This window comes from Salarias fasciatus, chromosome 15 (assembly GCF_902148845.1).
Source record: "Salarias fasciatus chromosome 15, fSalaFa1.1, whole genome shotgun sequence".
Taxonomy (NCBI): Eukaryota; Metazoa; Chordata; class Actinopteri; order Blenniiformes; family Blenniidae; genus Salarias; species Salarias fasciatus.
Genome location: NC_043759.1, coordinates 25184987 through 25202031, shown reverse-complemented (window position 1 = coordinate 25202031; position 17045 = coordinate 25184987). Strand labels below are relative to the sequence as shown.

At 43.6% G+C, this 17045-nt stretch overlaps 1 protein-coding gene across 1 annotated transcript; it reads left to right on the top strand.

Annotated features, from left to right (window-relative positions):
- Window positions 1-14453: 14453 nt before the first annotated feature.
- LOC115402394 (trace amine-associated receptor 1-like) lies at window positions 14454-15443 on the top strand. The gene has a single exon (XM_030110906.1). The coding sequence runs from the start codon at window positions 14454-14456 to the stop codon at window positions 15441-15443; it is 990 nt and encodes a 329-aa protein (XP_029966766.1).
- The last annotated feature ends 1602 nt before the right edge of the window (window positions 15444-17045 follow it).

The following is a 17045-nucleotide window of genomic DNA, read 5'->3' as shown; positions in this document are numbered from 1 at the left end:
CCGTTGCAAACTTCAGGCCCATCTCCAAACTGCCCTTCCTCTCCAAAGTCATCGAGCGTGAAGTATACTCCCAGCTGCAACCATTTTTAACAGATAATAACGGCTTTGAAAAATTCCAGTCCGGTTTCAGATCTGGCCACAGCACAGAGACTGCCCTCCTGAGAGTCCTTAACGACCTGCTCTTAGCTACGGACTCAGGTAGCCCTGTGGTCCTGGTGCTTCTCGATCTCACCTCCGCCTTCGATTCAGTGGACCACAGGGTCCTACTGTCTCGCCTCGAACACCTGGGCATCAGAGGTACAGTTCTGGAATTTTTCCGTTCCTACCTGACTGACAGGAGCTTCTCTGTTCAGCTGGGAGACTTCACCTCCTCTGCAGCCCCCCTCTCTTGCGGTGTGCCTCAAGACTCCATCTTAGGCCCCATTCTGTTCATCCTATACATATTGCCCTTAGGAGATATTATAAATAAATATAATATCTCCTTCCACTGCTACGCGGACGACGTTCAGTTGTACCTCCCCTTCAAGGCCGGCGACCCTGCTGCTCTCCAGCCTCTGTTTGACTGCATGTCTGACATTAAGGCATGGATGACAGCAAATTTCCTCAACCTCAATGAGGATAAGACTGAGGTTATTGTATTTGGCAAAGCCGCCCCAGCATTTCTCTCCAACGCCCTGGGTACTCTTGCCTTGAAGTCTAAGCCAACTGTCAGGAATCTTGGTGTGGTCTTCGACAGTTCCTTCAAGTTTGAGCAGCAGATCAGCGCAGTCATCAGAAGAAGTTTTCTCAACTTGAGGACTTTGGCCAAAATTAAAACTTACCTTCCCCAGGCGGGGCTAGAGCAGGCCATTCACGCCTTTGTCACCTCACACCTGGATTATTGCAATAGTCTTTACACCGGTATTGATAAAGCCCAACTCCACCGCCTGCAGCTCGTCCAGAACTCCGCTGCCCGACTCCTCACCTCCACCAAAAAACGCGCTCACATCACTCCGGTTCTCGCTTCCCTTCACTGGCTCCCCATCCGCTACCATATTGATTTTAAAATTCTTTTAACAGTTTTTAAATCTCTTCATCTCCTCGCCCCTCCCTACCTGACCGATCTTCTCCGCCCCCTCAACTCTTCCAGAGCGTTACGGTCGGCTGACCAACGCCTCCTCTTCATTCCCAGGACCAGGCTAAAAACCAGGGGGGACAGAGCCTTTTCTGTTACTGCCCCGAGGCTGTGGAACTCCCTTCCCCCCCACATCCGCGCGGCCGAGTCTGTGGGAATTTTTAAATCACTGCTGAAGACCCACCTCTTTGCCTTGGCCTTCAGCTAGGTCTTTCCTGGTGCTCGAGTTTGAGATGTGTTTTAATTGTTTGTGCAGTTTTGTCTTTTCACCGTTTTTTTGTTTGTTTCTATTCTCTGCACTTGTGTGAAGCACTTTGGCACGGCTATGCCGCTTGTAAATGTGCTATATAAATAAACTTTTACTTACTTACTTACTAGCTGAGCTGCTGAGATTGTGGGTGGTGTGTGTATGTGTGTGTGTGTGTGTGTGTGTGGGGGGGGGGTGTTCCTCTTCAGTGCTAGGGACAGCTTGTTGGAGTAATTTGGTGGGAGCTACTGTGTTCAGTTTTGTGAATGGGTTGGGCTAATCAAACATATTTGAAAACTGGTTTAACTGGTTTGCCCTTCCCACATCCTCCACAAGAGAGGCACCTCCTTTTGAACTGCAGCCAGTGATGGTCTTCATTCACTCCCACACCTCCTTCATGTTATTTTTCTACAGCTTCAGTTCTATTTTCCTGCTGTACTGCTCTCTGTGTTACGGTCTGTACTGAGGCTCAGAACCAGACAGCACGATGGAGGCAGGTCTGAAGAGTACAAAGATCTGTTTATTCAGGTGTCAGGAAGCGGCGAGTCCAGAGGGCTGGTCAGATTGGCACTGTCCGAGGTTTGGTTCTGCCGTCCTGGCTCGGTGTCCCATGACAGTCCGGGGCAGGTGGGCAGCTGGAGAGGCAGGAAGCTGCTGGGCGCTGCGGCGAGCTGATCAGGACTCCGAACTGCAACAAGGGAAACTCGGTCAACTCGAGTGGCAACAAAGCTGAAAGAACTAACACACATCACACACATGTGTAGATGGACGTCACTTAAATAGTGCCAGAGCCCCAAGCAGCTGAAAGTCATCCTGCTGACGAGCTGAACCCATGCTTCAGCAAACCTCCTCTCCAGCTCCACCCACCTGAAAAACAAACAAGAACATGCACAGTGCCACTAGGAGGCCGCTGCAGTGCGGGACATAACACTTTGGCCCTCCTGAGCTGGACTCTGTGTTCCACCTTGAGCTCCTTCCTGTATGTCGTCTTCCTTGAAGGCCTTCTTCTTCTGGTTCAGAAGGCCTTTGATGTCACTGGTTATTCAGGGGTTGTTGTTGGCAAAGCAGCGTACAGATCTTACATCCATACAGAAGTTTTTATAGTCTGTAGTGCAGTCAACTATTGCCTCTATGTTCTCACTGTGAGGCCCCTGCAATGCTTCCCAGTCAGTGGCTTCAAAGCAGTCTTTGAGAGCCTGCTCGGTCTCAGGAGACCACTGAATGAGTGTGTAGTTGTTGGCACTCTGCTTTTGGCAAACTCCCATGAACCGTCGTGCACCCTTCACATCGTGAGACGTAAGGGCCAATCTCATACACTCCCAGTGTCTTACCACCGAGGATCTTCCCAATCACCTCGGGGACTTCAGCTTGGTGATACATGAGTCCACCTCTGAGACTTCAGACCTCAGTAGGCCTCTAAGACCTCAGCCTCTGGTTCCTCCATGGAGGACATGGTGGGGACCCAACAAGACTCCACAATACTCTTTCTTCAGCTTGACTGCATCCTTTACTTCTGGTGTCCAAAACTGAGTCGGAGGGTTGCCGCTACGGCAGCAGCAGAGACTTTGTGACCACAGCTCCAAGCAGCTGCTTAAAGAATAGAGGTGGAGAACTTTCTTAAGCTTAACTCTCCGAAACTGAAATAAATCTGTATTTTAAATTAATTCTCATCATGACTTAGTACCGTATTGACCCGAATATGGGACGATATTTTTTCCAGAAATTGTATATGATTAATAACCAATAATTCATTATCCTCCTGAATTATATTTGCTTTCTCTGCATGGAATTAAAAGGTTTTCTAGATGAAAAAAGATTTGACAGAACTTCCAATGAACAACATAAAAACAATACATATTTGAAAGCATAAGAGGAGCTGAACATGTTGCGGGAAGTTTGACGATTAATTACATTGGTATACATAATTCGACTCGCTCTGTTATGGAGTTCAACAATCTGATCAATGCAATGTATCAAATATAGCCATATGTGATGACACTACAACATGAAAGTAGAAAATTCCAGGATGCCAACAGAATCCGCTATTTTCGTTTTTGTTTACAAATTGTCTTGAAGAGAAAACCAATCAATCTTTCTGGCTCACTTCGATGCTCTCAAGTCTGATGTAATCTCCCAGCATTTGATTGGATGGTTTCAGGATGCGTCTGATATGATAATGAGTTGAGTTGTGATAAAAGTCAAAGTCATTCACAGCAGAACAGCGTGGGACATTTGCTGAAATGGATGACTTTCTGCAAATGAATGCACATTCATTATATATATATATATATATATATATATATATATATATATATATATATATATATATATATATATATATATATATATATATATATAAAGAATCATATACATTATCCATTGATACACTGTTGGTTTGTTATGGTTTAGTGTTAGTTTATTTTGTTTTGTTTTTCTGCTTCTCAGTGGGGGTGGGGTGAACCATATTTAGTTAATAAGTAGTCTGTACTCTGCTCATACATATGTATACAATAAAATCAGCAAGTCTTTCAAGGTACAAGACAGATAGTTCTCTCCACCGACATATGTCCAAGTCAAATTTACTTGACAGTAAGAATTATTTTTTAATAAAGATACTCAAGTCAACATTACTAAAGATTTCTAAAGTGTACTCATTCTTTGCTGGTAAATTTTACTCAAGACTAACTTTGTATCTACTGACAAAAGTAATATGAAAATGCTTCATTTTTAGGATTGTATAGCTAGTTTTTCTTTATTTTATTTGAGGCAATATTTATGTAATATTTACATATTTTAGCTACCACCTGCATCACTTTTTAATCAAGAATGAGTTGTATTCTTAACATGGCTTTTAAAATGAATTTCTTGATAAATGATATTATCTTAATACATCTAAAATTTTGAAATAGCACACAACATTTTTCAGACAAGACCACCTTTACTTTTTCAAACAGTGACAAACATCCAGTGCTTCCAAAAATATTTGCCAAGTGAACATTTACACAGTCAGTATTTCTTATAAAACCATAAAAGTCATTTCAGCGCCTCATGCTGTCACACATGAAGGCTTCACTGACCCTCACCTGGATTCCCTGCAGTTCGCCTACAGATCCAACAGGTCTGTAGACGACGCAATAAACATGGCTCTGCACTTCACCCTCCAGCACCTGGACTTCCCTGGATACTATGCCAGGATCCTGTTTGTGGACTTCAGCTCCGCTTTCAACACTATCATCCCAGTTCTACTGCAGGACAAGCTCCAGCAGCTGAAGGTGCCAGTCTGCACCTGGAGTTGGATTACAGACCTCCTAACAGACAGGAGGCAGAACATGAAGCTACGTAAACTCACCTCAGACTCCCGGACCATCAGCACTGGCTCTCCTCAGGGCTGTGTTCTCTCTCCCCTGCTCTTCTCCCTGTATACCAACAGCTGCACCTCCAGTCACCACTCTGTCAAAATCCTAAAGTTTGCAGACGACACCACCCTCATCGGACTCATCACTGATGGACATGAGTCCACTTACAGGAGGGAGATAGACCATCTGGTGTCCTGGTGCAGGCCGAACAACCTGGAGCTCAGATTTCTAAAGAGATGATTGTGGACTTTAGGGGGAACACAGCCTCTTTCACCCCCATCACCCTCAGAGACTCCCTACTGGAAACTGTGGAGTCTTTTTGCTTACGAAGCACCATCATCACCCAGGACCTCAAGTGGGAGCTGATGTTCAGCTCCCTCATCAAAAAAGCCCAGCAGAGGATGTACTTCCTGCGGCAGCTGAAGAAGTTCAGCCTGCCAGTGAAGATGATGGTGCAGTTCTACTCCTGCATCATTGAGTCCATCCTGACCTCCTTCATCACCGTCTGGTACGTTGCAGCCACAGCCAGAGACAAGGACAGACTGCAGAGAGTCATCTGCTCGGCAGCAAAGATCATTGGCTGCAGTCTGTCTTCCCTCCATGACCTGTACACCTCCAGGACCCTGAAGCGTGCAGGCAAGATGGTGGCCAACCCCTCCCACCCTGGTCACTAACTCTTCCAAACTCTCCTCTCTGGAAAGAGGTTTTCACCACAACCAGAACCTCACGACACAAGAACAGTTTCTTCCCCTCTGCCACCGTTCTCATGAACAATGCCTCAGCCCCCCACTGATAACCCCCCCACCCCCCCACTGATCTTATTATCTGATTATCTTGATAAAACCACCATAAAAAAAAGTTTCACTACAATGTTAGCTTCCTCCGTTTAAAATGAACTCTGCCCAGTTTCACTGGACAAAAGCATTCATGATAAAGTAATTCATTATTTCAGCGTGTGAGATCTAAAACATAACCTCTTAACAGCTGCTGATCAAACAATGAATGTATGGCAGGTATTTGTGAATCTGAATCTGATGGAATCAGAACTCAGTACCCCGGCATCACCAGTTAGGAACCTGAGGACACATTCTTCACCCAGTATGTGAGCTTCTCCACCTGAGAGGAGAGGACCTTGGATCCGCTGTACGCTAACATCAAGGAGCCACACAGCCACTCCACCTCCCTTGATGCCCCCTTGATGTGGAGGAGTAGCGGTTACACTCTGAGTCACTTCCTGGTGATCAGGCTCCTCTTCCTATCTCTCAGGGAGCACCCAGCCACCCTATGGAGGAAGCTCATTTTGGTTGCTTGTATCCAGGATCTTGTCCTTTTGGTCATGACTCGGAGCTCATGACCATAGGTGAGAGTAGGAACACAGACTGACCAGTACTGTATTGGCCCGAATATAAGACGACCCCTATTTTTTAAATATCATTTTGTTGAAATAAAAATACGGTGAAGACAATAAGGTTATTCATAAAACAACTTTTTATTGTACAATTATTCTAAACTCAAAAACTCTCAACAGAGATAACATTTAATGGGATTTAAGATCAAAAAATATTACTGCAGCATTTGATGTGGAATAATGCTTTGTTTTCAAAGTTCTCAGGAACACAGTGTGAAGGCCGCTCTGTTTTGTCTGAAGTCACTTGGAAATAGCGTCCACAACAGTTTTAACTAAATAAAAAATATATTCTCTTTCTCAAAATAAGCAACAATAAACACTGCCTGCAGACCTGGGTCTAATTGCCTGCAGGCGGGCTGTGTGGCTTCCCCACGGATCAAGAGAAGCTCTCTGGTCTCGCTATCTTGCCAACGTTGGGTCATCTTGAAGAAGGATATCTCACGCTGAGTCTAAAAACAACGAGAAGCGCGTGAACGTAGGCACGCTATGTCGACGTCATCACATAAATTACCGCGTCGACCCGAGTCTGGCTTTTGTTGTGGATTTGTTTAGAAAGTATCCCAGGCCAGTTGCGATGCAAAAAAACCCACAAACATATTTTCCAGAAAAATCTTAAAATCTTCAATTATATCCACTCTTGGTTCTCCTCGGAAAAACAGACATGGAGTCGGAGTCAGAATGCAAGGAGAGAACTTTAATTCTAAAGCTCCCGGCAGCCAGCTCGACCAGAGACTGATGCAAAGACAGATCTCAGCCCTACCCCTTTTATACCGTTTCTGGAAGCACAGCTGCGTCTCAGTTTTTTTCTGTTTTACTATATGACACTCCGTCGTGACTGTACACTGGCATAGCTGCAAGCCCTTTTTTGCTTTTTTCTTAGCGGTGCCCGGTCCTTCACCCTCTCCCAGTCCTCCTTATCAGGACCTTCAGGCTCTCTATACATCTCACACGCGTGCCAGGTATTTTCCAACATACACTGTTTGCCGAGTGGGTGCCGTTTGTGAAAAAAGGAAAAAAAAAGAAGCAAAGATCCAGGTGTCTCTTGCTTTTGAAAAAAATAAAAAAGGCATACAGGGAAAAAAAAAAAAAAAAAAAAAAAAAAAAGGAAAACAGAGACCGGCAGGAAAAAATGACAGGCAGAAAAATACTTGGTTTTTTTGTCACACGTCTTTTTCCACACCTGTTTACACAAACACACTGTATCTAAACAGAAACATGCATAATATGAAAAATACTAAATAACATAATTTAATGAATTCCAGGCAAACATGATAGGAAGAATACTATATAATTATTCAACATTTTCTAACTAAAATCTGATCGTAACTGAGCCAATTAAAACCCCAGTTGGTTGCAGGGTTGGTCGACCCGGGTCGGAATGCCGTTTAAACACTTTCCCACTGCCATGAGGAGCCGATTATTAGCGGGTTTAAAAAGGACATTTTGACCGGTGGGAAAGGGGTATCAGACGCTCCATTCACTTCGTAGTCACCGGTGCTTTGGCTCCATCTAGTGGTGCGGATGTGTAACGACAATCTAGTCCTCGATTATAGTACGACCCCATTTTTGAGAATACAATTTCTGGAAAAAAATATCACCTTATATTCGGGCAAATACGGTCAATTGAGAGCTTTGCCTTTCTGCTCCACTCCCTCTACAGCACAATGCCTCTTACAACCACTTTGGACAGGGACTCTTTGCCGACCTGGAGAGCGCAGAACACCTTGTTTGAGGACCATGGCCTCATATTTGAAGGTATTGATTTTCATCCATGTTGCTTCACAGCTGACTGTAAACCACCCCAGAGCATGCTGTAGGTCCAGGCTCGATGAAGCCAGCAGGACCATGTCATACTGTATGTGAAAAGCAGAATCCTGAGAAAGCAAATGTTCTGCTGTCCCAAAACTGGACCCCATCCAGTCCTCAACTGTATGTAAAATTTCTGTCCATAATAATTCTGAACAGAAGCAATGATAAAGCACAGCATTTAAAGAGTCCAACATGCACTGAGAAAAGGTTCGATGTACTGCTGACAATGCGGACCAGACCCAGACTTTAGTTTACAGACACTGGATGGCCCTTAACAAAGGCTCCCAGATGCATGAGTCCACCCTTGAGACTTCAGACCACAGTAGGCCTCTGAAGCCCCTTTTCCACCAAACTGATTCCCATGCCGAATCGGGGCCGGGGCCCAACTTTTAACCCGTTATTGTGTTCCCACCGACCGAGGCCCGGCTCCCAAAAACTGAGGCTTTTTAGGGTACCACTACAGATCAGGGCCAGATTAGGCCCCCGCCACGTATCAACTACGGCTGGCCCGGGGGGCGGTGTTACGTTTCCTCCAGAAAAACACGGAGTTGCCATTTTTTTAAATCAGAAAACAACGGAGGAGCAGCATTTCATTTTGTTTAATTTAGCCAAGAAATGAATGTCAAGAATAAGCGGTGGTCTGAGGAGCAGACCCAGTGCTTCCTGGTGCTTTGGTCTTCAGCAGAAGCTCAGGAGGAACTTGGCGCAGCAGTGCAGACCCAATTTCGGATCCAACTGAAGTGTGAAGCAGCTCATGAATGTCTCCGTATCCTGCTAAGTTTTATTCCTAAAGCACCAAGCTGTCAGTCTACAATGAATATGGTTGCTAGAAATGATCCAAACTTTGAAATGCAACAATTTGTGTTGATTATGTTTTATAGAGTTGTTTGGTCGCAGTTCACTGGAGTGTCGCTGCAGCTCATCAGCCCCATTAAACAGTTCATCGGTACCGTTCAGCAATTTTCCGGTCCCGTGCTGCAGCTGACCGGTACCGTCCTGCAGGATGTCTGGATAGGCGTCCTCCCAGACCAGACCACACCCGGTAAGATTTGTTTACAGTACGAACTCATGACTGCACAGTACAGCATTTTTTGGTTTTCTTATGACTGTAGAGAATATTTATTAAAAGCTGTTGTTGTTTCTGTGCTTTTATTCAGCAAAACCAAGTATGGTTCTAACGGCGGCCCGATGGAGCATTCAGACCTGGAGCAGCCACCAGGGGGAGCTCAAGTTGGTGTTACTGGAAACAACATGAACAGACTGAATTGCTTTCCCTTTTTATAAATATTATTTATCTTTGGTGTTTTTGTGGTGTGGTGTGAATAAAAGCAGCTATAATAGCGGATGCATATTTTGTGTCATATTTGTGTTATCATCACACCATGCAGGTAAAAATAAACTACAGTTGCACAGTATTGTGCTTACATGATGTGTCTACATGCGCTACTTACAGAGAAGTAATTCAGTTTTCAGGAGAAGTTTATGAGAAATGTGGAAATTTATTCACATGACAGCAGGGCAATTAAGAAGAAGCACAGAGTCGTGATTTCCTCACTTCAATGTATTTAATGAAACAATGGTAACAACAGCGGTGGAGACATAACAATGACATTTTCCCTATGTTCTGCAAACAGAATGCAGAACCTTCAGTCACCAGAAAGATTAAAATCCTTCATCAGATCACAGATGTATTGAAATAAGTCCCGCCACACAGAAGTTTAGCACAAACTGCTGCTGCTGAAATCTGTCCACCGGTAGTGTGACGGTGGGACCAGGCAGCAGGAGATCTGCAGCTTAGTCCTGAAGATCATCTAGAAAGAGAAACAGACATCATCATATATTTGATATTTGTATATGTCGTATATATATATATATATATATATATATATATATATATATATATATATATACACACACAACATGATTGATGCAAGCATACTCATTAGCAGCTAGGCTGACAGTAACACATTCACCGTTAAAGGTTGTATAGAGGATTTTCCATGGAGAGAGAAATCCAGTGACAGTTAAGGCCTCCACACACTACAGGATAATCGGGCCAAATTTTGTCCCGATCTTCTCCTCCCGATCAAAGCCGACAGGGTCCGATTGTTGGGAGTATGCAAATGAGTTCGGGTCCGATCTTCCTGTATTGTGCGGTGTGTTCCGAGAGATTTTTTCCGGTCGGAGCCTCTCGGGAGGCGTCGGAAGAGGAGATCGTAGATAATGAACATGTTTAATATTTCCAATCACATATCCTGTAGTGTGTGGTGGTCCGAGAGGCGCCGATCAGCTCCAAGTAGAGCTGTCCACACCCTCGAAATAAAGCTTCCTGATTGGCTGAACAGCTCCGTCTCACCTAACCTGATTAAAAAAATCCACTCACAGCTGTCAGAGCTGGATGAATATATGTCTGTGAAATATATTCACTATATATGACAGTGAAACAGAAAAGCCAGAGCTCCGAAACTCAGCTGTACAGAAAGTGATGGTTAATCCTGTCGCTCCTGGATGAACTGGATTTCCTCCATTCAGACCCAAACTCCGATCTAATATCTGCATCTCCGCCAGTCCTGCAATAATCCCAATGTTGTGTCTGCACTGAAGGAGCGATGCCGATGTGAATGAATGAACTGAGGGAATGAATGAGTTCTCCACTTATTTATTGAAAGTGGAGATGAATGTAAAAACAGCAATGAAGGGAAACAGCACAAAGTCACGTTGGACGAGGCGAGGTTTGGAGGAGTGAGGAGCCAATTCTCGGCTGAAGAATCTGCTAGTGTGTGTTCTGCTCCAGAGTGACACCACACACTAGAAGATCAAGAGAGGAAGATCGGGTGCGATCTGTCCTCTGTTGTCTTGTAGTGTGTGGTGTCTGAATCGGGGAAGATTGAAAAGATCCTGTAGTGTGTGGCGGGCTTTAGTCCTTTTTGAAATGCTGCCCATGCGGGGCCCACACCCCCTCCTCCCCTGCTCTCTACGGAGGAACGCCTCCTCCTTATGCAGAAAGTTCGTGCGTGTGCGTGCTGAGTAGCATGTAGCAACTTAGCATCATAGCGCTAACACATAGCCCCCAACGTGTCCTTTTGAACAACACAAAACACAGCGAATATGAGTAAAATCCTGGTACTTGCGCCAAATCCTGTACCTGACCCGTCCCTGCTCTCGGGTGGATCAGAGGAGGACGGGGAGGTTTATGTCGAACTGCATGATTGGAGCAGACGCTCGGAGCTCACAGCTGATCTGTGTGTGCGCTGCAGCATGCAGGCGTAAACAAACCCCCCCTCCTCCTCTCACTCTCTGGACTTTTTCATACTAGTCTTGTTTTAAGAATAAAACACACATTGTTTGTGCTCTGGCGTTCAACACACGCTGAGCTGGACATTTTTGTAAGTTATTGTTTTTAAACTTTTGTATTTTTCTATTGTTTTTTTTTTTTTTTCTTTTTATGGTGTTATCAATATGTGCAGCACTTTGGGCAGAGTTTTCTGTATTTAATGTGCTATAGAAATAAACCTTGACCTTGTGGCAATTGTCTCAAGTCTACAGGTGAAAAGGTAAACTGAACTGAAACTGAACAGAAACTGTTAATAGCGACAGAAGAGCCTGGCATGGGGGGAGCGGGGTGGAGTGCGTAGGGGAGGGGGGTACGAAAAGGGCGTAGGAGCATGACAGTTACGCAACAAATGTAGAGAGGTTGATTGACACGTTAGAAAACCAATAGATAATAAGGCTACCTCGTTATTGATTGATTGTTGGTTTTACAACATCCAGAGTTGATTAATGTTTGTTCTTTTTTTTTGATCAGGATAAAAACAAGGCTGCTACAGCTTAATAATGCCATTTTTTTGCTCTAATTAATTTTTGTTTGTAATAAAGACCTTCCATACAGCCTTTAAGCAAGAAAGCATCTTTGAGGCTTTCTCAAAGGCCGTCGCTGGTGAGGCGAGGTGTGGGCGTCGCTAACAGCTTGATGATGCTTTATGAAAAACAGAGAGCCAGAAACACTTTATGGGAGTCCTGCATTGTTGTTGTGGTTTGTATGTGAGTGGCTCTGTCCACAGTCACATACTGATGTTCTGCAATGATGCGATAGTGTGGCTCGGTCTCGTCTCCCGGCCGGTGGAAAAGCAAACCAGTTGTCAGGAGACCCGGGATTTGAACCAAGTTGGCCCCGGCCCTGATTCGGCACAGGACCCAGTGTGGTGGAAGGGCATGAGACCTCAGCCTCTGGTTCCTCCATGGAGGTCATCTTGTAGAGATTGAGGAGATCCTCTAAGTATTCCTTCCACCTCCTTACGAAAACCCGATCACGGTCAGGAGTTCCCCTCCGCCAATGTAAAGAGTGTTGGTTCAGACCAGCTCACAGCCTCTGAGGTGCTGGATGGTTTGACAGATTTTCTTTGTGGCTGAAGAAGGTTTTGCTTCCACAACCACTCAGGCTACAGCCCGCCTGGCCCGTCAGCTATTTCAGGAGTCCTGTGACACAGCAAGAGTCCATAGTACTTCTTCTTCAGGTTGACTGCATCCTTTACTTCTGGGGTCCAACACCGAGTCTGGGGGTTGCCACTATGTCAGCACCAGAGACCTCACGACCACAACTCCAGGCAGCTGCTTCAATAATCGAGGTGGATCCTGAACTATATTTACTTTTCTTCATGGAATTAAAAGGTTTAGTTGATGAAGAAAGATTTCACAGAACTTCCAATGAAAAACATAAAAACAACACATAGTTCAAAGTGTGTGAGGAGCTGAACATGCTGCTGGAAGGTTGATGATTAATTGCTTTTAAATGCATTATTCTAACAATGTGATCAACACAATGTATCAAATGTAGCCATATGTGATGACACCACCACATGAAAGTCAATAAAATTGGGTATTTTTGTTTTTGTTTACTAATTGTCTTGAAGAAAACATAATTGTAGCGCCCCCTAGGTTATCTGACCTGATAGTGGAGTGCGCTCCCGAGTTCTTTAAAATAAATGTTCTTCTTGTATCCTATGGTTAATGCTCTCTCAGGTGTACTTAAATTCCCCAAATTCTGAATGTAACAGCCAAATAACACCTTTTCACACAAAATAACCACACAATAGTTGAACCTTCAACTATTTACTCAAATAATGAAAAGTGTTGGAAAAATAAAAGCAAAATAAAATACAATCAGCCACAAATAAAATGTTTTCAAGCTCTTAAATGTCTCTTCTCAGTTTTTTCCACAAGGAATCACTCCAACCAAAACAGAGTTCAATGACCACACAAAAACACTTTCAGTTTCCAATCCCCCCCCCAAAAATAAATCTACTGTCCTTTAAATTCAAATCAAAATCAAACACTCTGAAATGTGGGTACCCTGTAAATCAACTCATGTTGCAGGCCTGAAAAAAAAAACTTGAGTGCGGTGCAGCCGAAAAAAAACACGGCTGGATTGCGCTTCAGCGCGATGCAGAAGAAAAGAAAAAAGATCGACTTACAGGCAAGATGGCGGCCTTCCGCGCTGGAGCGCGGCTCCAAACACAACGAGGGAGGAACGTCCTCGGTGTGATACTGTGTGCAGAAGCTAAAAGCAGTCCTCGTCGTCCATAGACTCACGGTTCACAGCTGGAGAGGCAGGACAACACGCTTAACGATCCGCCGAGCAGGCGAACCTCCATGAGTCCAACCAGTCGCGCCGAGCCCCTCATTTTGACTGGCCCGTAGCTGCCAGCACGAAGAGTCTTCACATGGTCCTATCGACTCAGGAACAACCACTCTTATTCACCATAAACATCCGTGTGCGAGTAACTTGTTGTTTCTCTGCGGACATCCACAGCAGTCCCAAAAGTTCGGTGTTTTACCAACTTTTCTCCTTCCACGCACACGCATCACCAGGCCGCTCTCGCCTCGTGTCCTCCTTTCTTCTCTTCCTGTTTCACTTCCTGACTCCACCCATCTCACCACTCAACTCGTTAAATTAATCAATAAAATAAAAACAAAACATAATCATGGACATTCAGTGGTCATTTTTACAAACATTTGTAAATACATTTTTACACAAAACATGAAAATTTTAAATGACATTTTTCATTGAAAACATTAAACAAAATCATCTCTCTCTCTTTTTTTTTAAACAACATAACTTCATCACTGATCAACAAATTTGAACTCTTTCAACCCATAGACTTTTTACTACATTTTAACTTATTTAATGCACATTTTGGATTACATGAACTAAAATCCAAACCGGGTTACACAATCAAGCCTTCTGGGTCACTTCGTTGCTCTCATGTCTGATGTAATCTCTGAGCATTTGATTGGACGGCTTCAGGATGCGTCTGATATGATAATGAGTTTAGTTGTGATAAAAGTCAAACTCATGCACAGCAGCTCACCGTGGGACATCAGCTCAAATGGATGACTTTCTGCAATTGAAGGTTCAAGAGGTATAACAATCACTGAAATATGTTCTTGTGATTTGAATTCTTCAACACTGAACTGCAAATGTGTGTCTAACAATCATGTGATTTTCAGGTATCCAGAAAGATGGTAGGAGGAGACCCAGTGAACCACACTTTTATTGATGACACGCATCCCTGTTTTCAGATAAATATCATCTCTTCCACAGTCAAAAAAACACCTTCCACATTATGTGGTTTATTTTACATTTTCATCAGCACTGTATCTGCTGTAACTGTGTTTGGAAATCTTCTGGTAATCATCTCTATTATTTATTTCCAACAGCTGCACACTCCCACTAACTTTCTCATTCTTTCTCTGGCTGTGACCGACCTGCTTGTTGGCTTTGTGGTGTTTCCTCTCAATATGGAATTCTCTGCAAATTCGTGTTTCTACAGTCCTAATGTGCTTTGCAAATTGGGAGACATCCTTGATGTGACACTGAGCACAGCGTCTATCCTCCACTTGTGTTTTATTTCCATTGACAGGTACTATGCAGTGTGCCAGCCTCTGACATACAGAACTAAAATTAATGTTCATGTTGTTGTAATCATGATTGTTGTGGCCTGGTGCATTTCAGTTCTTGTTGCTGTTGGTTTTGTTGTTACCGGGCTGAACTTTGAAAAATGTCAAGAAAACTGTTTATTTCTTCCAAATACTTTAGGACCAGTGTTTTCATTTTACCTTCCCGTGATCATAATGTTGTGTATCTACTTGAAGATTTTCCTGGTGGCTCAGAAACAGGCACGCAGCATCCAGAACACCAACTATCACAGCAAAAAGAAAGGACTGACAGTCAGAAAGGTGGAAGGAAAGGCCACAAGAACTTTGGCAATTGTAATGGGAGTCTTTCTGATGTGTTGGACTCCTTTTTTTATTTGTATAGCTGCTGAGTTCTTGGGAAATTCCTCAGTGCCTGCTGAAGTGTTTGAAACTGTATCCTGGCTTGCACTGTTTAACTCCATGCTCAATCCGTTCATCTATGCTTTGTTTTACAGCTGGTTCAGATCAGCTTTCAGACTCATCCTATCTGGAAAAATATTTCAAGGGAATTTCTCTCACACAAAATTGGTTTGAAGTTTCCCAGTTTCCCATTACAGGATGTACAGTATCGAGTACAGTATCAACATAGATACAATTTTTCCTTAATAAATCAAAATCGAGCAAGCTCATGGGGTCCGTTCTTTCCTAACAAATTCTTTTTTTGTTTTGACTGTTAATAGAAACACCTGAGATTTCAGCTTCATTGTTATGGGAGACATTAAATGCCTATCTGAGGGGATAAATAATTTCTTATCGTGCACACAAGGCAACATATAGAAAGAGACGGCTTAAGGCCAGTACACAATACAGGATGATCAGGCTGAATTTTGCCCTGATCTTCTCCTCCTGATCAAAGCCGGCAAGGTCCAATTGTCAAGAGTATGCAAATGAGTTCGGCTCCGATCTTCCTGTGGTGTGTGGTATGTTCAGAGAGATATTTTCTGGTTGAATCCGCTTGGGAGGCGTCGGAAGGGAAGATCGTAGATAATGAACATGTTTAAAATTTCCGATTGTAAATGCTGTTGAGTGTGGTGCAAGAAGAGCTGATCAGCTCTGAGGCGACCTGTTCACATCCTCGAAATAAAACTCCCTGATTGGCTGAACAGTTCCGCCCCGCCAAGGTGTTAATGCGCTGCTTTAAAAAAAAAAAAAAATCCCCTCTCAGCTGTCAGAGCTGGAGACATGAGTATATGTCAGTAAAATACATTTCCTATATGACAGTGAAATGGAAAAGTAAGAGCTCCGAAACCCAGTCGAAAATGAGTGGTTAATCCTCAATAATTGTATCGCTCCTGGATGAACTGTATTTTCTCCATTCAGACCCAGTCCCAGATCTGATTCATTCATCTGCATCTCTGCTACTTCTGCAATAAATGTCAGATATCCCAATGTTTTATTTCATTTCCATTATTAACCATCACGGAAGAATGGGGGAAAAAAAACTATTAAAAAATTCCCAGGATTCCATGCCTTCAGAGCGGGCAAAGCGTATTACGAAACTTTTTCTAATCAGAGCTAAATGCATTTTTATTCTGGTCTAAACTATCCAATCTGGGGACAAAAAGAATAATTAAGAGATTTGGTGATTTAAAAAATTAGCTTGTGTTTGCCACAGACTGTTACTAATAGCTTATTTCTGCTGCTCCACTCGGGAGTGGCGGGGTGTGCTGAAGGAGTGATGCTGATATGAATGAATGACCTGTAGGAATGAGCTCTCTGCTTATTATTAATAGTGGAGATGAATGTAAAGGAATAGTCATAGGAATGAAGAGAAACCACTCAAACTTTGAACTTGGACTACGAGAGTGAGGAGCCAGTTCTCTGATGAAGAATCTTCTAGTGTGTGGTCTGCTCCAGAGTGACACCACACACTAGAAGATCAGGAGAGGAAAATCTTGTGTGATCTGTCTTCTGTTGTCTTCTAGTGTGGGGTCTCTGAATCGGGGAAGATTGAAAAAAATCCTGTAGTGTGTACTGGCCTTTACCAACATAGGCAGGGGTGCACTTAATATTTTTGTCTTGTTCTCAGGGAAGAACTCTTGGGTTGTTGCCTGGTCCTCACAATTTTAAATAAATTTTTTTTCCCCCACGCCTACCTACAGGAAGAACAAAATAGAGGGATGCGTGGACAATGTT

Coding starts and splice junctions, on each gene's coding strand:
- LOC115402394 (XM_030110906.1), top strand. CDS start 14,454: ATGGTAGGAGGAGACCCAGTGAACCACACTTTTATTGATGACACGCAT.